General features: G+C 44.3%; 1 protein-coding gene across 3 annotated transcripts in view; it reads left to right on the plus strand.

Moving 5' to 3' along the window:
• Nucleotides 1-15207, plus strand: part of CALN1 (calneuron 1) — a 143900-nt gene extending 128693 nt beyond the window's left edge. For all 3 annotated transcript variants that reach the window (XM_088530135.1, XM_088530136.1, XM_010222814.2), the window contains 2 exons: nucleotides 9455-9608; nucleotides 14580-15207. In XM_088530135.1, the coding sequence (XP_088386261.1) occupies nucleotides 9455-9608; nucleotides 14580-14707 (282 nt within the window). In that variant the 3' untranslated portion in view covers nucleotides 14708-15207. The remainder of the gene's footprint in view (nucleotides 1-9454; nucleotides 9609-14579) is intronic.
• Nucleotides 15208-27851: the final 12644 nt, after the last annotated feature.

Consider the following 27851-nt stretch of genomic DNA (forward strand, 5'->3'; position numbering starts at 1 on the left):
ATAAAGGGTTTTGGTTTTGCTTTTTGAAAAAAAAAAAAAAATCAGCTCTTTGGCACAGCGTGCATATTGACCTGCCAGGAAATCACCTTGTCTCACATTGTTATTGATTGAATGGGGGAAGAAAGCAGGATTGCCTGGAAATCCAATGCCTACAACCTGACATATGGACTTAACAAGTCCAGAACAAGTCTCATATAAGACTGGCTATGCCAGACAATGGGTTTACATTGGAGAGCTGAATCCATTGCAAACTTATTATCTTCAGGGTAGTCTGCAGAATCTGAAGATGCTCACTTCCAAGTGGGAATTCCCGGCTTTAGTCCTAATTAAAACTTGCAGGTTCACTCCTTTGAGAAGCTCCCACAAGACTTGAATCTAAGGTCAAGATGCTGTAGATCTATTTATATATTCACTTTGATTGGGATCAGACCTGGAGCCTGTAGTCAAGACCTGGGAGCTTTAAAACTAGGAAAGAGAAATCATTAAAACCTGTTAGTGTACACTCCATCCTGAGAGCATTTGCTAATTAAAAAAAAAAAAAAAAAAAACTTCTCCTTGTTTCAGTTAAACTATTTAAAGTTAATTGAATGGGACCAGGATTAATATTCCTACTGTGCTGTCTGTGTAGGTGTTACTCAGATTTAACCTACCAGGAGGCCTATTTCTCTTAGCCCAGTTTAATAACAATTATGTCCCAGCTGTGAAGCGCAGAGTTCAGTGGGGAGGCAAAGCTGCTGACCCAGTCTCCTGCTTAAAATACCACCTCAGAGATTTAAAGTGTCTTCTAGTGGAGGACAGCATCAGCCTAATGAGCTGATTAGATCTAACATGAGGATCTATGTTCATTCTCATGCAGGAAGGACAATGTAAGCGTATTTCTTGGCAGACTGAAGTGCCTGCAGCATATTCCAATCCAAGATACAAACTATGGGGTCTTCACTGACTTGTTTTAGAAGAATTCTGGGTGCACTCACTGATGCAGAAATCCGGTATTTTATAGCCAGAAAGTTTAAGAAATGCTCTAAGCCTACATGGGATACAGATAGGGACATGGCAACCAAAGCTAATGCATTTGTCCAAGTGATCAGCACTGAGCAAACAGGGCTTATGGTGATACCCTGGTCCTCCCTCAGACCTGGGTGTATAGACATGCACTTGCATGTGAGCAAGGGCAACCATAACCCTGGGGCACGATGAGTCCTGTTGCCTTGTCAAATAGACCAATTTGCTGGGTAGTTCTAAAGCCCCACATGCCCCGGTACATGGCAGGGAGTATGTGTCCTAACCATCAATAACTGTGTAAAGAACAACAAGTGTAAAAGAGCTAAGAAAATGAGAATTAGTTATGTAGTAGCACTTATATTTAAAAAATAGTATATAAAACATCCTGACCACCACTCTTTTTGGTTATCTTTCCCAAGAGAGGACTTGGTTACCCAAGCCCACAACTGCTGTTTTTACAAACCAAGGAGCCCAGCAGATCTCCTGCATTCACTGGAGCCAGTCTCACGCACCGAAGCTTGCTGTCCCCAAGGCCATCAAACTTGGCACTAGACACCTTTGGGCATTAATGTGATGCCCAAAGTATTGAGACAGCTACCCAAGAGATCTCTCAGCTCCAGAAAGGGTAGGTTTGTGGCTCACTGAACAGAGAATATAGGTTTAAACCCCCTTTTTCTACTTTATTCAGCAGGGAATGGCAAAGAAGTAAATATCTGACCCATGCGTAGGAAATTCTGACCAGTTTGATAGCAGCGCTGTAGAAGGGGAAGCTGCAAGGATACACAGGGAGGCAGTATCCATGGACCAGTGTAGGTTTTGAACACCACGCTGCTTTATAACATGAAGATGGGCCAGGTGCTGAGGGTTAAGAGGGGTTCTGTCAGTACACACTTAAATCTGATTTTAATTTATCAATATATGTACAATTTCCTACTGACAAAGCTGCTGGAAAGAATGGAGCAATCTCCCGTGAGAGCAACCGGCGCATAATAAGCCCGTTTCTATGGAAATGAGATCGTTACCCTTTCGCAGCTCCCCAGCAGCCAGGGTGCTCTGGCTCAGCATCAGGGATGCTGTCTGTTTGCGAGGGATGCATAAGCAAGTGCTGACCAAGATGTGAATGACCCCAAAACCACAGTTGGGCTGGAGAACTTGTTGCAAACAACTTGCCTAGGGATGGTTGCAGGGCAGCATGGCACAGGACACATCCCACCGCTGCTTGGCTAACTCAGGCGGGTGAGCAGGCGCTCACATCATCACCTTGGCTGCCCTGTTCCCAGTTTAGTCTTAGTCAAAGAGGCAGCCTAGCAGGGGCTTGCTCAGCTTGCCCTACACAGCAGGATCCTGGTCCTGCTTGCAGCTCTCGGCAGGGCTTGGTCCTGGTTCCTTCTCCAACAGCAACCAAATTTGCACTGAGCTGCCAAGGAGTGGTGGACTCTCCTTCAGTGTTGTGTCCCATGTCCTTACAGCTCTGCTACACGCATTTCCTCTGACACATATTTTTGCACAGCCTGCATATTTATTTGTATAGGAGCACTGGCTCCTTGACGTCTGGACATCAGTCTCACAGCTAGAGAGTGATGAAAGCAAGCTCTGGGCAGGTAGGAGTCCCGCGTGGGCAGACAAGGCCAAGCACAGCCTCATGCTTTTCATGTGTGATGGAAGAGCTGGATGGAAACACTCTCTGGGGGCACTCACTGCCACATCTGGAGCAAGCAGTGAGGGTAAAGCAGCTAAGGGAGACTGCAGGGAGCAGATGCTTGACCTCCTTCTTCAGATTTCGAATGCTGATGGAGGAGACTGTGCCTGCGTGTTGCTCAAGATTTGTGTAGTCAAGTTGCAAACCTCTTTATTCCTCCTTCCCCAACTCCAGGTGAGATGTTGGCCCAGCACTACATGGTGGCTCAACTCCTGCCAAGATTATAATCCTCAATAGGCATAGACAGAGACATCTCTGCTAGGAGTCTTCACCAGCAACAGAGACACATAAGTAAATTGGGAGGTGGAGAGGGTGAATTACTGAAATACATGCTCTTCCTTGCGGTACACATAGACCAAGTCTCCATCTTCTCTCTCCTGCTCGCTCTGCTCTTCCCCCATGAGCTGGCATGAAGCTGCTCTCCGTAGAGCAATGAGAGACCTTTATGCATGGCCAGGCATCATCTGCAGAAGGAGAAAGTGGTTGTGCACCTGGGAACAGCTCCAGGCCCTGTCACAGCTTGCAGAGCAACCCTGGAGGACCTGAGTGCTGCTTAGCCTTGGGCCACAAGCATTCAGAGCACACTGTACCACATAGGAAAGGTTGACAGAGGAAGTATTGAAGGGGGAAGGATAAGGAAGAACCCTCCATCTTCAGCTCACAGAGGCAACCACTTTCAGCAAGTATATGTGTATGAAGAAAAGCAAAATATATCACCTGCATTTTCATCCCTGAAGCTGTAGAACTTCCACTGGCTCCTTTAGGGCATATGTGAGCCAGCAAGGGGGTGCACAGAGGATGTTAGTTCTACTTTAAAGGTGTTAATGATTCAGGGGTGGGGAGAACGTAGGGAAACAGCCTTTAAAATTGGTCGCACGTTGCAGGCTCCCAAATGGCTTTGTCACTTTGTCTTTGCATCTCCCAGGCCAGCATACAAGCAAGTTGCTCCAGGCCTCAGATTGGCAAATGTTCACCCTTTAGCAGCAAATGGTAGAGTCTTTGATAGAAAACTGTGTAAGAGAAAACCTCCGGATTTGGAGGGGGTGTATGTCTGGACACTTATAGAATTTTTAATATGTCTATAATTCTATTTATACAGACTTTACACACACACACACACATATATATGCATATGTGCATATATATTTATATATATTTACATATGCATATGCTGTCTTTTCATCCTGGATCTTCTATAGCACGGGCCAGCCACGGTGTCTTGGGTTGTGGTGCTGGCTGTCTCTTAGTCATCACTAGTGAGTTCTTCAGCCTTCACAGTACAAATCCCCTCTGCAAATGCAGCCTCCCTTGCAGGAGCTCGCTCACTTTTGTGCATGCTCTCACTGCTGCTCCAGACATTGCTGGCTTTTCCAGCAGACACAGTTTCCCTCTCATTATAAAATATCCATGGCTGAGCTTATCTAGCAAGTACAGTCAGTACAAAACGACCATTCATCTGGTCCCCAGACAGAGCTGGGAAAACATCAGATTCTGCATGGAGAAGACCAGGGCTCTGCACATTCATCTGCAGCCAACATTAAATATCAGCCCTGCGCAACGGTCCCAAATCAGTAGTTTATGAGCTCAAAGCCCAGCTGACAAAAGGAACAGCTACACGATATACTGGGAGCGCTCACAGGAGCCATGTGCGCCTTCAGAGCTACCCAGGAGCGGCTGGGATTAGCAGCACAAAGCCCAGCCAGCTGCTGTGCACAAGCAGAGTGTTTTGGGGACCGTGTCCTGGGGCCTTGCAGTTGGCTGGGAGCATGGGCAGAGCCAGTCTGCCCGAGATGACCCATGGACATGTGGCCGAGGAAGGCTGGCAAGGTGTGACTGTGAATTCACATCGGTACGCACAGGAGAACCCCGGCACTTTTTATCTAGCTGCAAATGCAGGCTGTGAAAACCCAGTACAAAACTGCGTGTGGTTAAGGCAGCTCAAATTTTCAAGTCCAGCATGCTGGAAAACAACAGTAACAGCTTACTAGATGTAGCGAGCTATAAAACCTTGCAGTGTTCAAGGACCCTATGGCTTGAATTGCACTAGATCTGAAAACAAAGCCAAGGATGATACTCATTGTTCAGAATTAGCATGTCTTACCCCAAACAAGCAGTTATGAAACATGAAGCCTGTGGCACTGCAGGGCTGATTCTCAAAAGCATCAGCCAGGAACCTGCTCTCCTGTTGCTGTCACAAAGTCTCCTATTCCAAACGTGTGCTTATCAAGTCGCTAGACATGAGGATCATTTGAAGCCCTCATGGGCAGTGATAAGGCAGAAAAAGACCTTTTTAGGGTCTTTGAGATAACTGTGTCCAACAGAACACCCAAGTGTTCTTCCAGTTAAAACTGTGACTTGGCTATGACTGTCCCTTGTTGAACAGAGCACTTTTATTCATGCAGTTTTGATAGATTTTGCAATGGAACTGTGGACATTGAGTTGACACCCACTTTGCTGACTGTGCAGGAAAATAGGGGCACACCACGAACGCTGAAACCCTGATGTGGAAGCTGTGGCATACATGGGTATTGCAAGATCAACAATAGTAGCTATCAACCAACAACAAATCAAGGGTATGGAGACTGGAAGGACTGGTAGGGACTGTGCTGTCATTCCCAGCAGGAAATTTAAAGCAAGGAGGAGTCAGGAATCATAGAATCATAGAATTGTTAAGGTTGGAAAGGACCTCTAGAGATCATCTAGTCCAACCCCTCTGCACACGCAGTGTCACCCAGAGCAGCTATTGAATGAACTGGATCAGGTCTAGTTTCCCTTCTAGATGTCCCCTGAGGCAACATCCTCTGTCTTAGCTGATGGCAGTTACTGAAGTCCACGAGAACCTGCAGGGGATGAGTCCTTGTGCTCTCCATAAGAAGCTAAGCACCTGTACAAGCAATAGATTTTTATTCAGGTTAATCACTGTATCGCTTGGAGTATTTGAGCATCAGCATTAGGCACAGTTTGTTTCTCTATCATTGATTACCATATATTCCAGGAGCAGTAGTTCAGAAGTGGCATCATTGATTTCTTCTAATTATAAAACCTATAGGAAGTTTGCAGCTTGCAACAGCCATTTTTCCTCTCAGTGGAACCAATAAAAGTTAAGAGTTGCTCCCTGGTTACCATCATTACAACAATAAAAAGCCAGCGTAATTGAAAAGTGAATCAGGAAAACTACCAGATTTGAGAGCAACAATGACAGAAGAAATTGCACAGGAGCCTAAACCCAATGCAAAGGTGTCTCTGACTGCATCAAGTTGCATCATGTCCAGTAGCACAAAGTTCTGTGCTATAATTTTGGATCCAGAAGACGTATATATCTAACAGAAGAAATGTCTCCATTCAAGTACTGCATGCAAGTACTGAGAACACAGGGCAAGCCAGAAATGAAGTAGGCCGGAGGACGATATGCTTGTCAACACAGGCACAAGCTGAATGCTCAGGACACAAGCCAGTAAGAGTGTTTCTGAACCTCATCTGAGATGGTTCCTCTTCCTAAAAGACAAAATCATAGGGAGGGAGGTGGGGCCCAAGGCCATAAGGCCCAAAAGCAAGAACTGGAGACTCAGGAACAGATGCATTTTAGTCAGACAACAATTGTTTCCCACTAGACAGATTAACCGGTACAAGAAGATCCAGAAACCCACAGGTCATTCCAGTTTCCACATTATTAAGAAGATTGGAGGATTCCAAGGATTGTTTTTGCAATCCTTGTAGCTTGAAGTAAGACAACAAGTAGCATCACAGTAGCCTCTGGCAAAAGTTTGCTAGCAGTGATGCTGCTGCAAAGGGAGAGCTGCAAAGGAAAGGAAAAATGTTTGTTAACAGAGGGGATGGTGTGTCTCAGTGTTAGTTTTTACAAGTAATTCTGATTTCTTTCAAAGTAAAATCCCCACATGTAGGAAATTCCTGAGGTACTCTTCATTCTCAGTTTTATACTGAATTTAAATGGAATGCATGAAGTCTTTATGTGCCAGGGTAATACTCTACCAGGGAAACCACATGAAAGCATGTTGACAGAGGTATTCTGACCACAGCAACTGGATGGCATCCCAACACCTGAGACTACTTGTAGCACTGGGGTTCAACCAGTCACTTGCAGTGCAGCATCCCAGTCCACAGGGAATCACGGGCACGGTGCTCACTAGCTAGGGAAGGAGAATGGTTCACGGACTGCCTTTGTCTCAACCTGTCCAGTTAATGGGGAAGCGGGCACTCTCCATACCACTTCTTTAGCTCAGGTAGAGTTGCTGCTAGGAGCAAGAGAAGCAGAACTAGTGATGACAAGTACACAAAAGAGTCAACAGACTGCTGCTGCTGTGCCTCCATATCCCTTGACTACCTATCAGGAGATAACAGCAGGAATGAGCAGCCTGCCAGTATTTGTCTTTGCCTCCCAGGTTTTGTCACTGTTCTTTTCTGATTAAGCTGACCTATGCTGGAAGCCAATGTGAAAGAGAAGGGCTTGATCCAGAGATGTAATTCTTCTACTGCAGTAGCTTTGGGACACAGCGAGGCAGACCCAGAAGCATTTAATCCTCTTTTACTCCTTGTTTTCCGTAGGGGCAGCATGCACACACCATTCAGGGAGTCCCTCTTCTCTAAGTAACTTGCCCCCATGAAATTATGGGGTTTGGCATATGGATGCATTCACGAATACGTCAAGGCTCCAGTGCGTTTTGGTGCTCCCCATGGACAAAGACCACTAGGGAAGGCAGGAGCTGAGCTGGGCTGCAGGTGGGAAAGAACTGCTTTTACCCCAGGATAGATCCCCCTGCCCGAAGGGCTCAACTCACTCCCTGGACATTTACACCTCAAGAACCTCTTCTGCTGAAGGCAGGTCATGTTCTCCTCCTTGGTGCTGGTGCGTGTCCAGCATGTCTAGATAAGCAGACTTGACCAAGATTACCTATAGCCCTGGGGGTCAGCTGCCTTGCAGGGGTGGCAGGGAGGCAGCCATTAGGTGTTCTGCAAACCTCCACTGATGATGCCTGCTGACACCACTGCAAGACAACTGCACACGATAGCCTCGTTTCCACACCTCTAATTGCCAGGAGAAACGCTTTTCATAATCATGCCGTTGTGAAGTTCAGAGTTGCTCAATTTTCCTTGTTCTTTTGAAGAGGAATATGGGATGACAGATTTCTTCATGCACAACAAAGCAGGCTGGAAATTTGTGACTAAATACCAGAGGGATTTGCAATGCCAGCTTTGGATTGTGAGACAAGGGACCACTGGTGACAATTGTGTGCTCGCTATTTTTAGCTGGGCAGTATGAACACTGCTGTCCTCGAGGAGAAAGGACAGGAGCAGAACTACCAAACCCAACAGACAGGCTTTTCGGAGAATTCATCTGGGACAAAGATGAAAACTTTAGCTCTTGCCCATGCTGTCTGCTGCTTTTTTCCCCCAGATTTTCAACACCAAGCTTTTAATCATTGCATGCAAATAAAATATTAATTAGAATTGTGGAGGTAAGTATTCCTAAGTGTAGATGTACAAATATATATGCACGTGTGCAAGCCTGTCAGTAAACACACGTGCACATAGGCATAACATACTTCAGCGGTCTGGGTTTATTCAAAGTGCACTTGTTTTCCTCCACTAATCACTTTCAGGATTAATGGTTTTTCATCTGTGCAGTGAGGTGTGGAGCAGTGGTCAGGGAAAACGACCTTAGATAATGCACGGAGCAGCGAGGCCCCGATAAGGTTGCTCCTGCTGTTATCAGGCTGGGGGGAAGGAGGAGGGCTCCTTGTTTTCCCATTTCCAAAATGCTGCATATGCCATCTGATCGCACACTGTCACCATGCCGTAACTGTAGTAGTGGGTGCAAGCTCGCATCTCTTTTCTTCCACCATGGTGTTAATCCAGAGATGATGTTTGGCCTTTCTGAGGTTTCTTGCAGGTTTGGCTAGAGGAGAGTGTAAAAGTCCTGGTGCTCACTGTGCACAGCAAACCTGCGTTTTGCGCCATAAGGACTGTTGTTTAAGGTGCTGTATATGATAGCCTCTAGTCAGCAAAATGGGGAGAGACTGCAGAGTGACTCAGAGCATTTCTGTCCCTTGGTGGCTGCTTGGTGGCTCAGGGAGACTGCCCTCCTCCCTTGGCTCTGAGAGTCAGCTGGTATTGATGTCCTCTCTCGAGTACTATTAGTAGACGTTAATTCCATGAAGCTTATGCATATATGCTGTTCTTCTGCTGCAAATAAACGTTCACTTCCACATATTTTGCAGCATTTTGCTGGTTTTAAAGCAGGGATCTGGTATGTGTAGGATCAAAACTAACCAATGGGATCTATGGCAGGATCAGCTAAGAGGGAAATGTTCTCTGCTTGTGCTCTACACACAGCTGCAACTGGGGTCAGAAAGGAAAAGGGGCAGGAAGAAGATTGTGTCTCATGGCAAGGAGTAGGAGATGCCAGGGGAATGTCTTGGGGAGTTACTTGTGCTGGAAATAATGGTGGATTGCTGCATCTCCAGCCTGGAAAGCCACCTCTGCTCAGGCTGTGTTTCTCTCTGCTGCTCCACCGACAAAAAGTAAGATGGCAAGAGCCCTGGCAATGTCCATTTGTAATGTTCTTTACTGTTGGTGCTAAGTAAACCTAAAAGAGCCAAGTTTGCAAGGCTGACATGGTGAAAGGAGCCTGAAAGCAAACACTAGCAGGAAGCTGGGATGTGCTGGCATGCGTCTCTCCCTTTGAGTACCCTGTTTGTAACTACCAGCCAAGCCTGACTCGGTCTCTTCCCACAGTTCGACATGCAGAGGATAACACTGGAGGAGCTGAAACACATCCTCTACCATGCGTTCCGGGACCACTTAACGATGAAGGACATCGAAAACATCATTATCAATGAAGAGGAAAGTTTAAATGAAAACTCTGGCAATTGCCAAACAGAGTTTGAAGGTGAGAAAGTTGTTAAGTTTCTATACAATGGTTCTCTTTCCGCTTCCTTTGTGGAAACCCGAGTCTGGTCAGCAGCGGGGATGCAAGGGATTTAGAGTAAGTAGCAATTACACACTTAGAGAGCTCAGGAACTGGCCTTTAGCCTTCTTCGAAGGGATTGAAGTAGAGTCGATCCTGTCCTCAGGCAGAGGTATGGGTCCAAGTGGGTCCTTTGAAGTGCTCCTGGCCCCTCTCTCCTTGGCAGGATTCATGCAGAGGGCAAATTTATTACCTCCTAGGCTGTCAGCAGTACCTCCGGGGCAGCTCAGGGCTGGGCCAGGCCAGAGACACAGGACTGATGCTAGCACAGATCCATGTTACACCAACAGCAAAGAGCGGAGCTGCTGCATCTGCATCGTACCTCCCCGTGCACCACAGTGCAGAGATGCTGGTGCATCTCTAAAACAGTGCAAAGGACAGACCTACTAGTGCAATTCTTTGCCTGGCTAATTAGCAGGATTCAGCAGATGTATCCAGCATGCTCCTTCTCAGCTAAACGCTGCAGAAAAGATGTGGAAGAGCATAGCTGAATTTTAAAAAGCCTGCAGGAGGGAGGCAAGCAGTGACACTTTTCAAATCAAGCCAAGCAACATTTATTTCTTCCTGAGGAGAGGCAGGAAGGGATGCTTACTTACCCGAATGGAGTTGCTGGTCCCCAGTGACCTGCTGATTCAGCGGAGACACGCGCCAGCCCACAGCTGTCACTGCTGCAAGACGCATGCAGACAGGACTTATTTCGGCTTAGTGAACTGTCCTGGGAACAAAAGATGGGTCCAATAAAAGAAATGCTCAGCATCACATTCTGGAAGCCCTACCTTCCAAAAGTACAGCAAGAACAGCTTTTCTCGTGGGATGTTGGCATTGCTGGTGCTAGGCAGAACCTGGAAGCATCACCGACCCTTTTTTAGCTGTTGTTAGAAATACAGACACACACACACAAATCCCCCAGAGAATGAAGCTCAGCTGAACACTGTCAACTAAGACACAAAGTTTTGTTTCATGTCCCAGAAGAAGGGGATGTCTCTGGTCTGTGGCCTTTCTGACATCAGCGTTTCTCCCGGGAAAGTGGATTGAGAGCCAGTAATGTCACTTCAGCTGTTGTCTGAATGACCTTCTTGTGCCAGAGAAGCCCTCCACACTCCTGTTCCCCAATCTGCTGAACTCCCTACAGGGCCCCAGAGCAGTGACTGTGGGTGTGAAGCAGCTCGATGGCAGTAAGGAGAGCTGTCACGAAGGTTCGACAGCAGGTCAGCTTTAGACGGCTGTAGAAGCACCGCCACGTAAACTGGTCACTCTTTATTCATACCTTAAACTGCCAGAGTGAAGGACGTGCTTTTTTTGGGTACAATTCCTCTAATTTTTTAAGCACTACATTGGGATGAGATGAGCTGAGCCTGTATTTCAACTATAAGCATGGCCTAAAAGGATTGTCTTAGCATTTTACTTCCACATGCAACGTATATTTGATCCACTCCTTTCAAAGTGCCTTTAGTTGTGGGTAGGAATGAAACCAGGATCAGCCCCAGTGGATTTTCACTGCGATTTGAGAATGGTTCTTAAGGGAAGAAAGACCTACATGACTGTAAAGGAAGAGCTTCACTCATTGTCACCACCGGATATTTCCAGCTTCTTCCCTCCAGCATGAAGCCCCCAGACTGTCCCATGTGTGTTACCTGGCGGGGCTCCTAACCTGAGAAATGTCAGCATTAAAAAGTCTGTCGATAGCTGAAAAGTCAGGTCTGCAGAGAGCCTGGAGATGGCATCTAGATAAATGCACCGCTCTGTACCACTCCAGGAAAGGTGTTGCTGCACCGACAGTGGATGGTGTTTGTCTCCTATTAAAAGGCACTTGCATCACACTACTTTGTTCCTGCAAAGGTCAAGGAAAGACTTTTTTTTCTCTCTGGTAAGGCAATTTTATAAGCCAATTTTATGCCAGTATAATATCCACAAAAACTGAAGTACCAGTTTGGCTGTACCACTAATAAACAGCCAGACACTAGCCACTACATTATACATTTGTGTCACAGTTCTGACATCTTGGCTTTTGTCACAATAAGCTTTATTATCTTCTTCCTTTGTCAACATGCTATGTTAATTCTCTCTCTGTCACACACACACACACACACACACACATACATGCTTTAAACCAAATGCAAAATTCGTAGTTTGTCTTCAGCCTATCTCACTATGTTTTATTAATGCTTAGGTCAGTAGTATGAAGCTGAGAGCCAAGAATAGCGTATGTATTTGTGGGAAAAGACACAAGAAAGGGACAACTGTTTGCATTGACATTGTACAAACAAAAATCTGTTGCACAAGAGTCATTCATTTGGCAGTTCCCTTTTTCAAAATGCTCACAGTGTTGAGCTCATGGCAAACAAAGATGCTGTATGGTTGTGGTGACCCGTGCCGCCTGCCATGGGTACTTCATCCTCAGCCCTGACTTTCATATTAATGGGATATTCAAGAGTTGCCACAGCTTCCCCGCATCCCTACTCCAAACAAGTATTAGGAGCATCTTCTCCCCAGCTAAGGGCAAGTGGGAATGAAAAAATGACCTCTTAAGACAAAAATAAATCTCTAGTCAGCCGCAGAAAGCAAATGTCACTCACCTTCAGCAGGGCAATGATAAAAGTCACTGTAAATACACAGCAGCAGTTCATGTTAGCAAGCATTTTGCTGCAGAAGGTTCTCAGCTCTCACCCTGGGGATCTCCAACCCACCGCATCACAATCAGCCCTGCAGCCACAGGGTGGGATTCAGGCACCTTGAAATGAGCTTGACTTATCTGCCCCACGTACTAGGCATCAACTTGCCTTTGCTTCCTGAGATTTCTTTTATCTTGGTCATCTGGGGAGTTGCTCTCCCCTGCTAGCAGCAGGCTGGGCCATCTCCAGAGTGCTCTGGTGATGTTTGGGGAACCAGCTCCTGTTCAAACCACCAGCACATCCCACGTGTATCATCTGCAACGTCTGCTGGCAGTGAAATATAAAGGAGAACAAGTGTCCCTGCCTAAAAGCGATGTGGGCTTTGGAAACCAGCAGGAGAAAGCCCAGATGCCACGCTCGGAGGCTCTAGGCATTCAGAGAAGTGAGAGAATCAAGGGCAAAGAACCACCAGTTCATAGTGAGGACACGTCTGGCAAAACTTGCTTTCCTCATTTTAGGCAGCAGCACCACACACCTTATAGCAGATCTTCCTTCTGCCTTAGCCCATTTTATTTCCAGTTAGCTAAACCAGTTCTTGACCCCCAGGTGTCCTTCCACATGCAGCTCCGTCTCAACAGCTCTCCCCAACCAGGGCAGCAGCAATCTTTCACCCTAGAAAAGGAAGAATAGAAGGCCAGTTTTGAAAGTTTGTTTTTGAATGGCACTGCAATGCAGAACCGTTTTGTCCACTGGCTGGGAAGGTTTTCTAAGCAAAGAAATAGCAATAAGCAGTGACATAAATTTAACAAGCTTTTTTGAAATGCTGGGACATCATGTGCAAAAACCAGAGAACCACAATATTGATTCTGGGTTCATTAGAAAAGCAAACGAAGGAATCAGGGAATAGACAGTGCAAGCAGAAAGCAAGTAATTTAGGGGAGCTGCCGTAAGGGGAATTTCATTATCTGGGTGGCACATAGCGAGTCCCCTTGGTGTATGGGTTGCACAGTGTTTCCCTGCCCCAGGAGGCCTCCATCAAAGTGCTGCCTGATGTGGGGTTAATGTGACTCTGGCGCACATGCAGCATCCCGTGCTACCCCCTCCTGGTGCAATAAGTTTCAAGATGCATCAGAATAAGAGGGTTTTTTTCCGTGTACTCTCAAAACATTGTCCTGGACTTTTCCAGGCTTGGGCACTCAGGAAGCCTTTTCCCAAGTTGACTTTTATTCTCATTCTGAGTCTGTTCTCAACCATCTGAACATCTCCCATCATCACCAGTATGCTGAGAAAGGCGACCTATCACTGTTACTGTTAATATTCTCCGTGAGAGGAGCAGATAGGCACCTCCTTTCTCCTACCAAGACAAGACCTCTCATTACTGCTGTATGGGCAAGACCATCCATCCTGGATCTTCTGAACTTTAGTGCTTTTCTCTCAGAAGACCTTCTGAGCAGATTAATCTTCACAGTACCCCCAATAACACCTATTAGTCTAATATTTATAGAGACTGAGACAGACATGAACTGGTTTGAGCAGGCCACAGCATGCTAAGCAAATAAATAAATAAAATACTGTCAAATGCTAAAAGTCTCAATTTGCCTGTATTTTTGGTATTTGAAATCCCTCTCTCCCCTTTCTGTAGATTTGCCAGTTATTCTGCAAGCGTTCATCTGAAAAAGGGTCTTAATGAATCTGATTTTGCCTCAGCACAGAAAACCTAAAGACAGTTCAGAAAAACAATCATCACACTGTGCACACTCGTGGGAACCATCGCAGCGATTTTTCAAGTGTTGTCGCAGAGCACATCTGCAATCTCTGCTCATTCCCAGTCGACCTGTAGCCACCTAGACAAGTCTAAGGGGATTTGCAGAAGTCCAATATGTCTGATTAAATAACTACAGAGAAAACTTCATAAAGATCTCTCAAAAGAATGGAAAAAAAAAAGATTAACTGAAAGTCTTATATATATACATGCATTTGAGTAGTTTAAAAGTTGGTTGAGAGAGAAAGGGCTTCCTGCAGTGGGAGTAATAAAAAAGCAGATTATTTTTGAAATGCCCATGTAGTAATAGTCTCCAAGGAAAGGTAAGACTTTGTTATCATGGAAGGCATCTTTGAGGGATGGATAGAAGGTTAAGTAGAAGGTTATAATCCAGATACGCTTTGAGGCAAAGGAAGGACATCTGTACTCAGATGCTACAAAGGGAATGGTGGAAAGCAAACTGTTTCTTGGGCTGGGCAGCTCATCTTTGCCTTTTTCTCCTCCTTCTCCCTACTGTAGTGCACGCGCAGAAGCAGAACAGACAGACCTGCGTACGGAAGAGCCTTATCTGCGCGTTCGCCATGGCCTTTATTATAAGCGTTATGTTGATCGCGGCCAACCAGATCCTCCGGAGCGGCATGGAATAGCCTCTCACCGTGACACTGTGAACCAAACTGACCATGCATGCGCATGCCACCGGGTGAGCTTTTCCTGATCCGACTCTCGCAGGGGGAAGAGACAGAGGCAGGCAGATAAAGCAACATTCGGCAGGAGCCTGAGGCCAGCAGCGTAATGTGTCTTGTGAATCAACTACATCCTTTTGGCAGGGACATTAAAGGGCTGTCTTAATGCTTTAAAGGTTTTGTTTCCTAATGCAATAAAAAAATATACAGGAGTCCCGAATACTGCTTCAAAACAGCAATGGTAACTTGGAAGACACTTTCATCCAGCTGTCTGTTTTACAGTTTTAAGGAGGCACAGCCTCATGACTTACTTCAGCGTGGCTGTCTTTTAACCTAGGGGCCAACTGACTATTTCACGTAGCTCTCCACGGGGCCCGCCTTGACCGTAGCATTGCCACAAGCAAGTCCTGTTTGTTTTATTTCATGGTCTTCAGCTTCACTTTGTTTTTTTTCCCTTATGACCATGCCTTTGAGTTTATGGCATTAGAGGGGAGCTAGAGCATCCTTGTACAGTATTTTCAAATTTAAAAAAAAAAAAAAAAGGAAGAAAAAAAAAAGAAAAGAAGGGGAAAAGTTGCCAGTGTCATACAAATTTTCTATTTTTGGTCCATCAGCGCTGCCTTTGACACACAAGACTGTGGGGTAGTGTGAGTCTGCTTGCCATTTTTTTTCACCTTGAATCAGGGCTTAAAAACACCACCTGCTTTCACACATGGGCATTTCCAAGATTTGTGCACAGTCTTCCAATTCTGCAACCACCAGCGTCGATTAAAACTCCCTATATTTGGTCCCATCGGCATATTCAACAACATTTGCTTTCCAGGAGTTTTGCCCTTCCTCTGTACTGGTCTTGAATAACCTTATCTAAGACCAAAAGCCACAAGGAAAGCTCTTTCTGAGCTTTTCCCTCCTCCTTTTCCACTTGATTTTGATGTATTTTATTTTACATGTCCTGGCTTTAACCTGCAGTGAAGCCTCCGTGTCAGATGCCTTCTCGTAGGAGAAGTGATGCTTTTCCTTCATGGTCTTGACTGCTGAGCTGCTCAGTTCCCTCCCAGGAGCCGTCCCACCACCATCACGTCTTTACCCATCCCATGAATAGGCTCGAAAGGGGGTGAGCTGCAAAGCAGCCTGCAGCGAGAGAAGGAGGAATCAAACTGGAGCAAACCACCATATGCTACATAGCGTGTCAGACTCTCAGATCCTGCAACTGTTATAGTTATTTTTCCTGGAAGAGATTTTTCATGAGCAGCAAGGAGAAAATGAAGCGATGCAGACAAGAGACAAAACAAGTCCCATGGAAAGCCCAAGGACTGCATGTGCCAGGATTATATTGGAAATTATTTTCCTTCTGGACTTGACACAACCCTTACATGCACCTAGGAAAGAACCGTGCTTCTGTGTGTCCCCCAGAGGAGACATACATCTTCACCGCTCCCTTGGGAGAAGTTTTCTGGCTCGTTCCCTCAGAGCTCCGCAGAAGCGCCCAGGCCTAAGAGCTGTGTAGCTTCGTGTTGCCAGCTGGGTTAGCTCCAGGAATTTCAAGGAACAGTGAGATCTTGCTCCTGTGAGCGTAGATGACTTTTATTTGTCACGAGAGGGGGCAGGATGGCTCCGAAGGGATCGTAAACCACGAGCTTCCCTCGTCCTACGCAGCAGCCTGGATCTGTCCTAAAAAGTCATTCCAGGTCTTTGGTTACAAGTTTGATCTATAACATTTAACCTATGCTTTTTAGTAACCTGATTTGAAAAATCTGCTTCTCACTGTTCTGTCTCCCATAAATCCTTCAAATTCATGTCACAGTCTCTACTTGCATGTTTGTTTCATTCACCTACCACCACGACATTACTGTTTTCCTGGTGCCCCCTCTCCATCACTGAAGAAGACAGCTGTCTTTTCCAAAGCAGATGGGTTATTTTGCCACCTGGTTTGAAGTTCTCCCTGGGTCTCACACACAAACACATACTTTATTTCTCTTCTACTGTGACTAATAGAGTTCAACCACAAAATATTCTGCAAAGATTTTTACATCTCCCAGAAGATGGAGAGTTTTCTATTTGCTACAGGGCAGCAGCAGACTTCAAACCAGCAACAGAAAATCTTAAGCGAGCTTTGAGCGCATGATTCGCATCGCTAGGGAACCAAGGGATATTCGCGGCGCTTGCTGCACTGGACATTGCAGACCACGAGCTTTGAGATCTCTATAAGGGAAATGCCAGCCATGTTTTCAGGTTTCGGAGCATGTGAAAAGGTGGCAGCAACAGAAAGAAAATAAAAACCCCTGCCACTGAGTGATGCCTGTTAAGATTTTTGCAGTTATCTCCAGGGTGTTTCCATGATTTTGGTTCCACTTCATGGATGGGAATGGGTATAGAAGCGAGCACTGACTGGGGTCGTAGAGGCTGTTTTGGGACCTATCCTGCTCCCTGATGGTTTCATGCAGGGCTGGAGCGTGGGGCCAACCGGGAAGTCCTCAGCTATCCCTTGGGGCTGTGCTGGAGTGCACTGGGACCAGCACCAGCTAGTGCGTGTGCTCAGCACCAAGGGGCAGAGCAGCATGGGGTGACAGGGAGGTTGGCACCGTCCTGCCAGCCTGGCCAGGGGTTGCAGCCCGTGGGGCAGCGTGGGGGCTCTCGGCGTCCTCACAAACACGAGCTCCTAGATGAGGCTCATCTGTTAACTAAAGCCAGCCAGACTCCAATTACTGCAGAACTACCTTAGGAACAAGATAATCTTTTCCATTCCTCTAAGCTTTCTGGAAGCTGCCATAATTTCTACATGCATGCCACGTAAAAAGCTTTGTAAATGCAGTCATTTTTCAGTACAACTCTTCACCTCCAAACTCCACTTGTCAAACCAAACCTACAATTAATATATTGGTAAAAGCCATAGCCTGGGGTCAGTAGAGTTTATTGGAAAACTCCCCACTGATTATACTGGGTACCAGATTGGGGTTTTTGTTGGCTTCTTAAAAATTATTATTATTTTCCTCTTTTCCTGGAGAGAATCCAGTGGGTTTATTTATTTCCTAGAGCTTGGAGGAATACCTTGATGATACTTCTTTTTGTATCGGTCAAGTTCTTCCAGTAGTGAGTGGCAATGCAGGATGGCTTCAGGCCAAGCTGTTCTAAACCTTAATCTCCTAGTAACTTCTATACCAACATTTCTCCATACTTCCTGTCCAACAGTATTAGACCCATGTCTCCTGCCTGGCTCCATTTATGTAACATCGATTTTTTTGTTGTTTTGTTTTATTTGTTTCAAAAGAGGAAGAAAAATGGGCTTTTTGATGCTTTTACAAACACTAGGTAAAAATAGAGCAGCAAAATTTTGATTAGAACCTGATGGCAAAAGCTTAAGGAGTGTGGGGGGGGAGAAAGTAAAGGAATCAAATAAATAAAAATAAATAAAAAAACACATTCCATACATAAAAAACTATTTAAGTGCTAATTAACATACTTTAAAAAATACTCAGACTGCAGCAGTGCTAGGTAGAGCTGTCAGAAAAAGCACTAAACTTACGCTCTTGCCAGTTACATGAGAATTTAAGTGTCTTTTCAGCACTGTAATTCCGTACAAAAAGGAGATTGCTATGGCAACCCTCACTGCTCGTGACACATGTGCCATGGTGTCATAGAGACGTGCAGCAATCGGAAACATGCTCACCAGTCAAACCAAGTCTGGACAACCGGCTCTCGAACACCTTGGGACAGGGCTTCAGCTCATGGGTTGTTTGCAAATTTTGAGTGCCCCCAAGACGCCTGCATCAGCTTAGGCAAAAAAAAAAAAAGAAAAAAAAAAAACATAGTAGGAAATTAAAGCAGTTGAGATACAGGGAATGCTTTGGGTTCTACAAGTTAAATAAATATGGTGTAAGCCACTGCATGACACAGCTGAGTGCATCTCCTGGCTTGAAGCATCTCCTTTGGCTTGAACTGCTGCAAGAAGAATGTTAACGGGGCATCGATTCGATCCTTGATGAGAAGGATTTGGATTATTGCATGTGCTCTGCATTGCTGAGAGGAGGCACGGCTCAGGATGCCATCTGGGGCTTTCCCGTTGAAGGCAAACCCCAATTTTCAGGCAGCGCAAGGCAGTTGCTCCTGGAGAAGCCAGCAAGGAAACTGCAAGCAGGTAGTGGTCCAAAATGCATCAGGGACTACAGAGAAGTCAATTTCAGCCAGGCACAGCTAAACATGCTGAAGAAGGGTTGCTTACCTGCCAGATCCAAAGCCATATCATAGGGCAGCAGCGAGAAAAGCTGCAGCTGAGGAACATCCTGATGGGATGAAAGCAGATGAGCACCAGCAGCAGCCCCATGTGAGCAAGCTCCTGTGCGCGATGGCCAGCACAACCCAGGGACTTCACCAGCCCTCTCGCTGAGTGTAACTCGGCCACTAAGAGAGGCACTGCAGATCAGATCCAGGACTCACAGAAGTGTGAAGGCATACAGAAACACAGGAGCAGGGAATGCTCTCTTCTGTTAGGGACAGTTAAGTCCTTACACAGGGGGAGATCAAACAGAATAAAAAACGCAGTTAATGAGGGAAAAGCAATTCTCCTTCATACTTGATGGGAACCTAAATGAGCTAATCACTGTTAGAGGACATCCCATCCTGGTAAAGGTGCTCGTGGACCTCTCAGAATGAAAGTCACCTGTGAGAGGAATGGATGGTAGCTAGAGCTGAGTATTTGGTTATCATGTAATGGTTCAGAGATACTCTGTACGGACTGGGGAGCTCCTGTGTTGGAGAGCATGGACAATGAATTGACTGGATGTTATTTGCTTTAAATGGGAGAATTTCAGTATCTTTTTTTTAAAAAAAAAAGATATACATACATATACATATAGGCACATTTCATATAACCTGAGGCCAAGTAAATTGAGTTTTTTGGTCCTCTCCTATATGACATTAGGTAGCAAGGAGTCAAATCAAAAAGTACAAAGCATTCTACTAAGAATGGATAAAACGTGACAGAGTTCAATGAGAAAAGTCCCTACTGATATATACTTTATAGTGTAAAGCCTAAGAATGTTCTATCACAAAAACTCCATGTTTCTGCCTGCCACAGAAGACCAGAACATCTCCTGCAACAGACCAAAGGACTATGATGGCCACCAAGGTCCAGTGCTGGCTCTGCTCGAGGTGATGCCTTCCTTTGCAAGGTGTCCTGTATAAAGAGACTTGCAGTTTTTTTCCCCAAAACCTCTCTATCCTCACGTGTAATGATGCACATGCATGGAGCAAAGAGTGTTGCAAAGGGCTGTCATCACACAAAAGCGAAAGGTCCCGAGTCAGACTTAGATCTGCGAGGAGAGAAGCAGTAGGAGGAATGCATTAAGAGCACTAAGAATGAAGTTCCCTATTTTATCTACCCATGTAATAAATTATTTAGCTTCTGCTTTATAAATGACTATTTGAAAGAAGAAAAACTAATTCTCCTAATATAAGATTATGATAAAGTATCTTTTTTTCTTGGCTCTGAGTCATGCTCACATTCCAGAGATGAAGCTGTATAGAACTTGCTGGGTTTCCATCTATTATTTTACTGTAGTATGTTCTGACAGTGCAATTACATTTCCCTGGCCTCAGTTAAGACCTATTACTTTCCCAGGAACTAAGGATTTTAATGCAGAAGAAAAGGCTCAAAACATTTTCATCTCTCTTTCTCTGTTGTCCATTATCAGTAGGAACAAATCTTGTTTGTCTATAGTTCAGGTAGGATGTCTTAGGCAGCTGTTAAGAACCTTAGATGCTTCACTGAAAACAAGATGGAAAGAAAATTTGACAACAACATTTAAATTGGAAGAATACTCTATGTTCCTACCTCTTCCACAGCAAAAGGCTGAAAAACTGCCTGGATTTGACGTTCTTCACCAGGAAAGAATTTCAGCTCAGAAGGGAGGAGAAGAGGGAGAAAAGAGAGAAAGAAAATCCTCTGAGTCTAAAATTTAGTAGTTGATAGTTTGATTATGAAAATACCTTTATTTATTTATTTATTTCAAGACAGAAAAAATACTTTATAGCCTGGAAGCGCATTATCAAATGAAATTTCCATTTTCAATGGAAATCAATTGTTTTCCACAGCTGCTCATGAATTAACATCTCCAAACACCACTAGTTTTACTAGGGTGAGCTCCATGCTTTGATTTTCCCCTTTCAGCCAGTCTTCTCAGTCAAGACGTCAACATTTGACCATCCCATTTGAAACTGGTGAGCATGCTCTAGTGACTATCAAGTGACTATCCTCTCCAGTCTTGCCAGCACTTAGTGTCTTGTCACTCCTGTGAGCAGTCCCACCAAATCCAAAAGTACTGCTGACAGGTTTGCAGCATCCGGCCCCTAGCATTGCCATTTAATAGTAATCTCTAAACAAATGCATCTATTTTCGTATTGCACCAACTCAAGAACAGTACCGTGTTTCCTACCGTCTCTGTCAGAGAAGCCAAAGTTATCTGAGCTTCTTTCAGCAGCTCTTGTTCTCTCAAATAGTAATTGGGCTTGGGGAGAAAACAAGAGCTAAAGCCGCTCTCATTTTTAAGAGCAAATCAGAAGTAACTCATGGGAGTTCATTGGTTTAAACTGGAAGGAGCCCAGAATCCAGTCTGTTGCCATTTAATCCATAGTAGCACCTAAGAAATCAATGCCTCCTGATTAATCTCTATGAAGTTCATCACTAATATAGGGATCTCTTTTTTTTGTCCTCATTTCATCTCACACCATTTTCAAGCCATTTGTCTTCATTGTTAAAAACTGACTGGTTTTTTGGTGGTTAACGTAAGTTCATGGCATTTTAATTAAAGGCAACAACTCACATTGTCAACAGCATAATGGTTTAAAGAAAAAAACACTTTGTATAAAACACTGTAAATATTAACATAAATTAACTCAGCATGCAACTTAAATAAATCCTATGTTATCACAAGTTACCCAGTTGTATAAAAATATGTATAAAGGAAAACCGAATGCCATATGTATCGGCCATTTCCTCTAACCAAACACCACTGTAAATATATAATCTGTATAAAAAGATTTTAATTTTACCATTATTTATGCAATAGAAATAAAGGTTTTTTTTCTTTTAATGGCGGATGAAGTTTCATTTTTTTCTCTCATTTTGAGGCAGTCATTGATATTTACTCATGCCCAAGTACAAGAGCAAAAGCTAGATTTGCATAAAATATTAGGACAGAGACTCGCTCTTCCTTCTGACAGCTACACGAATATTTGGGGGTATTTTTTGCTTTGAAAATAGATTTACATATTTAAAAGCCTGTTATTACAAAAAGAGCTCCTGGCTGAACAGACGTATCGCCGTCTCACTGCTAGGATCACCACTTGGAGAACAAGCCAGGACTCATTAGCACAGCAGAGAGAGGAATTTCCTTTCTGCTCTTCAAGTGGGGGAAGTCACAACCTCAACTTGCTCATGCAGCAGGACCCACACGCGGATCTCGGAGAGGAGGATGCTGAATATGCCAGGTGCTGTATAGGTTCCTTGCTTGAAGATTCAAAACCTTTTCTTACAGCTACAAGGCCACTCATTTCCAGACACACTGGCTTAACTGAAAAGTAGCTGCGGGGTTAGCAAATCCAGCTGCCTTTGTTTTATAGGGTACACCAGCATCCTCAGCTACATTTGACTGGAGCAGAAGAGAATGATTCTTCCCCAAATTGCTTGTAGCAATGCCCAAATTAAACCTTAATCTGAGAGAAAAAAAAATGATATAAGCAAGTAATCACCCACGTGAAGCCACAGCAGACAGAGCTGCTAGGAAAAAGACTACAAGCCTCAAAGCTCTCACTGTACCTGTAGGGCACTCCGTCTTCCACTTCCCTATCATCTCTACCATCTTTATCGTGTGCTTGGAACAGAGCTGTTACACTGTATCCCTGGTCATTTTTACAAAAATAGCATAGTACACTGTATTTCATCAACCAGAAAATTCAGGAGCTGAAATTCCCTGGCCACGTTGCTACAACACATAGTCTCTTCCCATCAGCCTTTGGTGAGAAGTACCGTGCCCAACACTTCAGCATGATACCATGAGGAAATGTTCACTGATAGAGGGAGAAAACACACATTAAAAGGCGGGGGGAAGGCATTTGAACTGAGACCAAACTGCTTTATCCCATAAACATATGGGATATGTCCACAAATGTCCACAAACATAACCACCGTTCCAAGAATTCCAAAGCCTATTTAGCTCATGTGTTGTTTTAATGCATTCAATAGAGAAGAAAAAAAGAGGAAAGATACCACGCAAAAGCTTGATCCCTCTGTGCCCCACTGGGAGGTTTTGGGAGCCTGCAGTTGTTGGAATGGGCACTGGCTGCATGGTTGAATCCAGCTCCTGGGGAGCTGGTGGAAACATTCCCAGACTTAGTGGGACTTGGATTAGGTCATCATCTAGTGCATTATTTCACACCCTGGCTCTTTTGCTTTGTTTAAAGAGAGTCTGGCCAAGACCTCAAATTTAATTATTGAAATACAAATGCTGAAGAAGTTGGGCTTTCCTGTTTTAAGATGCTTAGTCTAAATAAAGTTCAGGCACATGGTCTGGTCTAAAATCTCTTGTCATCAGTGGACTCCCAAAGCTCAAAACTCCCAGCAGACAGAACAAATGAGTTAGGCAGAACAATTTCCTACCTTTGCACACACACTGCCTATGATCCACAGGCTGGTTTTCAGTTAGGATTTCATCCCTTCAATATATACTTCTTCTTGATTAACATCTATAGAAACTATTTGCTAAAATGTAAATCCAGAAGCAGCAATTTATTTGGCAAAATCTAGTTAATACTGGCAAGGCTTTCCTATGTAAGCATAGACTAATATCTTCCTTTTTTAATTGCTTCTTTTACGAGTTTCTAAAAAATCAAAAACATCTTAATTAAAAAAAATTCAACAAGAGTATCTTCCACATCTTTTCCCCATTTATTATTCTTCTTACTAAAATTATCAGCACATATGTAAAGTTCTAAAGAAAGTAATTACAGCAGATGTTGATGGCTGCTGCTAGCACCGAGGCAGCTGAGTGCTGCGCACCAGTCTCTCCACTTCCACTTGCTTGCAACTTCTTGCAACAGGCCGTGTTTGCATTAGCAGTTTCCGTCATTAGCAGTTTCCAGCATTTAGTCCTTGCTGAGAAAGGAGGCTCTCTCCTCAGGAGCTGTTCTGCTTTCATGCCCAATGTTAAGGCTGGGAAAGATCTGGGGGAGGAATGGGAAAGGAAAGATGAAGTCAAAAATGAAAGAACTGCTACAGCTGTGGGTATTGGAGCAAGGAAGAATGGGAAACAGCTGAAAGCAGGTGTTTCTGATGCTGTCTCTTGTGACTAGCTAAAAGGGAATGACCCTTGCATTGTGTCTATAATAATATTTATAATAAATGAAGGTCCCGCCACCCGACCATCTCCTTTCAAAGGTACGGTGATAAATCTATTAAAACTGCCACCCAGCCCATGTCATGTTACAGTGGTCTGTGAGTATCACAGACTGATGATGCCAAACATACACATGTCAAACCCCATAATAAATGTCTTTTAACCCTAATTTCCATTTAGATTTCTACTTGCCCATAAGGAGCTGGCCTTCAGACTAAGCTGTCAGAAATAGTTCTCTCTATGATGGGAGAAGGCTGAGATAATTGCAGTATGACCAAAAATACAACTAGGGACAGAAATTCAGTGCATCAGCATAAACTCAGGGTCAGCAATCTGTAGCATGAGGCTGATGGTGCAAGCTAGCAAATTTTCAGTGTCCTGTTGCTGTGCAGAGACAGGTCCAGGAACTTCCTTGTGAAGCTGGGTCCCCCATCACTGGCTGAGGCTATCTCCACTTTAGACAAGAAAAACAGCACTGCTACCTTGAATGTCTGCTAATGCTACAGCACTCCTAGGTCTGAACGTTAATGCAAACAGACAAATAAAAAAAGCTCTGAAAAAAAACAAATACTGTTTTTAGATATGTAAACGCTCCACTTCTTCTTCCTCTGCATCTCAAGCAAGTTAAAAAAACAGGTCTCTACATCAGTTCATCGATTTTTCAACATCTATCCTGGAATCATCAAGTCTGATCTTCTAGTCACGTCCTGTTCCACTGGAGATGCCGGAATAATCCTCTGTAGATATAAGAATTAGTACTACGTGGATGGTTTTGACATGCCAGCTAATGACCAAGGTACATCACTTCTTCATAAGCAGAAACTGATTTTTACAAGATCAGACGGCTCTGTTGTCAAGACACAAATCCTAGGGCAAAACCATGACTGCTTCCCAGGTACTGCAAGCACCTGCCATTAAAGGTTCCTTCTACAGACAGGTTCACATTTGCTTTGCCATTGCTAGTGCTGAGGAAGACATCAGCAATCAGCTGGGGTCTCGATTCCCATTGCGGCTGGCCAGGACGAAGCAGCACTCCAGAGGTGTCTCCACTTGCTCAGTGCCAACACTTCTTTTCCTCTTCTGATTCCAGCATCATCACCTCAGATTCCATGGGTTTCCCCTTAGTTGCTATAGTTAAAGGACACCCATCCCACCTGAAACTGCCTTTCTCGACACAGCCCTTCCTAAAAAGGGCCTCCAAATTTTTAATTTGTTGGTGTGAGATTAATTTCTAGGGATGAAAAGCCCAACAGTTTCTTGACACAAGGTCTGGGTCTGGCCAACACACTGCTCAGCATAGACGGTCAAACCCACAGAGACCACAACTACATTACAGTTGCTACAAACTCATTTCCTGATTTGTCTACAGTTCATCCTCCTGCTGCCTAATATAGCAAGTTGCAACCTGAAAAGCATTAAAGCTTTAAAATATTCTGAAGCGAAGGATTTTAAATGGAGAGGCTGAGAGACCCCAGCTTTGGCAGTACTAATAGCAGTGCTATAATAAGGGTAATGACTGCATGTTACATGGAAACCCTCTCAAGCGAATGCTGTTTGCAGAGGCTGATTAAATATAAATTAAACTCATCTGCATCTTCAGCGAGATGTGTGAATTGAATTGCAAGAGCGTCCCTCCCATTGGCTCCATGGGGCACCTGGGACGCTCATCCCATGGCCTGGCATGTCCACACTCAGGCCAACAACACAATCTGCATATTATCAAAATTAGGAGAGTCATGTTCACTTACATAAAGATAATTTAGACAGCATATGAAAAGGAAATCCATTAGCCTCACATTGTTTATGGGGGAAGAAATGCTCCTTTTGTATTTCCATTGCTGCATTACTGATTACTGCTGTTTGTCTTCATTTCATTTGACCTCCTTAAACTCCTCTCTGTCTTACATGTGTGGGTCAGGCTCCTCACAATGCATCTAGCACTCTGTGCCCTGTCATTAACGAACCAAACAGACCACTAGTGATCAGAGGCCAGATTCTGCATCCCCAAGAGTCTTGGCTATGATTACGAAGAGAATCAATTTCCCCATTGCGTTGTTAGGAGAGAGCCTTATTTCTAAATCTGAAATATCATCCAAACAGAGACCTAAGAACTGGCATCAGCTCTAGCTTACAGAGCCGCAGGGGAGGGCAGCATGTACCTCCATGGCACTGAAATGGCAAGACTAACTCTGAGCAACCTGCAATTGAGGTGTGTTCGGAAGTCCCACAGCTTCAGTCTCCCACCTCCATAGAGAAAGGTCTGATGACCCTGGGCTGAAGATATCGCTTGCTAGGTCAAACCATCCCTATCTTTAAGGGAGCCTTTATTGCATAAGTAGGAGACTGGAGACTTTGTGAAGGCTCAAACCAAGAAAGATGCATAGAGAAACTGATGACCAAAGCCAAAAGATGAGAGGGAGAAGGGAAGCTGATTCTTATCATGTTGTGAGAATTCCTACTAACTGCTGGAAACAGGCTCTAGACTAGGTTCTGCCAATCCGGTCCTGCCAAAATTAGATGTATTGGAAAGTGTATAACCCACAATTAATCATAAAGACCTTAAAAAACTCCTTTGAATATTTTTTTTTATTACTAAAACTCTGTATTTGAGATCAGTTAGCTACTGTCCTATTCATCTGGATATGTTTAATGCCCCTTGGACAAATTAAAACAGCATTAAAAAAAATGTTCCCTACAAAAAGCAAAACCAAGCCTCAGTTGGAGGAAAAAACAGAAGAAACTCAAGAAGGACAACACTGTGCCAGAATTGTACAAATATGGAGCATATGGATTTGCTTACACTGCTCTTCATAAAAGGCCAATAGAAAGATATAGGTAATATATATGAGGAACTACAAATCTTTTTTATTTCTGTGATAAATTGCTTCTGAGAGTTCGGGGTACGTACAGCTGGTATGTGAAGTTGGAGTTCAGATGACACTAGTAACTGTGTCAGTATCTTTACCCAAGTCCAAGAACGAATTTGCACAAACAAAAAAAAATCCTTTATGTAGAAGATGGAAATGCTAAAATCATTGCTGCCTTTCCAAAAACCCAAAGCAACCTCTAACACACCAGGTAAATATGGTGTTGCTTTAACAGCCTAGTGAACCAGTGACCCGACTGATCAGAATATCCTGCTCTAGCACAAAGGTTGTGTTATTGCTGCAATCATGTCAACTCCTCACTCCCGAAGAGGAATTAACATTTAATTCTTTCTAAATTTGGTTTATGAAATATTGAAATCTTGGTGCCTTTGCAATGAACAATAAAGACATTTTCTTCAACACATGCAGTGGGAGCTCAGTGATGTTTAGTTACTTATCCCTTTCACTAGGTTTGGCTCTGAACACTTGCACGGAAACTGTTACAGAGTGCCCCAGGCTGAGCTAAGCAGATACCAGCAGGTAGAATTAACAGCCAATGTTAATAAAAATTAATGAAGCATTCTTACAAGGCAAACTGCTTCCCTTTATAGCTCACAGTCTCCTTGGTCTGACAGATTATGATCAACAGATGTAAAAGCATCATCTGGGGGGCAACTCCCAAAACTTATTGCTTTAACACATCCTTCTACAGAGTAAACCATCTGATTTCTTTATTCGCAGACACTTCTTGATATAGGTGGGACACCTCATCTCATTGGCTAAACAGGTTCATCTACATCTGCAATATGTTGTTCAGGTTATTGTGACCCCGGTGATATCTGAACCCCTTCA

This window comes from Tinamus guttatus, unplaced genomic scaffold (assembly GCF_059628265.1).
Source record: "Tinamus guttatus ecotype Peru unplaced genomic scaffold, ASM5962826v1 Tinamus_guttatus_pri_ptg000356l, whole genome shotgun sequence".
NCBI lineage: Eukaryota > Metazoa > Chordata > Aves > Tinamiformes > Tinamidae > Tinamus > Tinamus guttatus.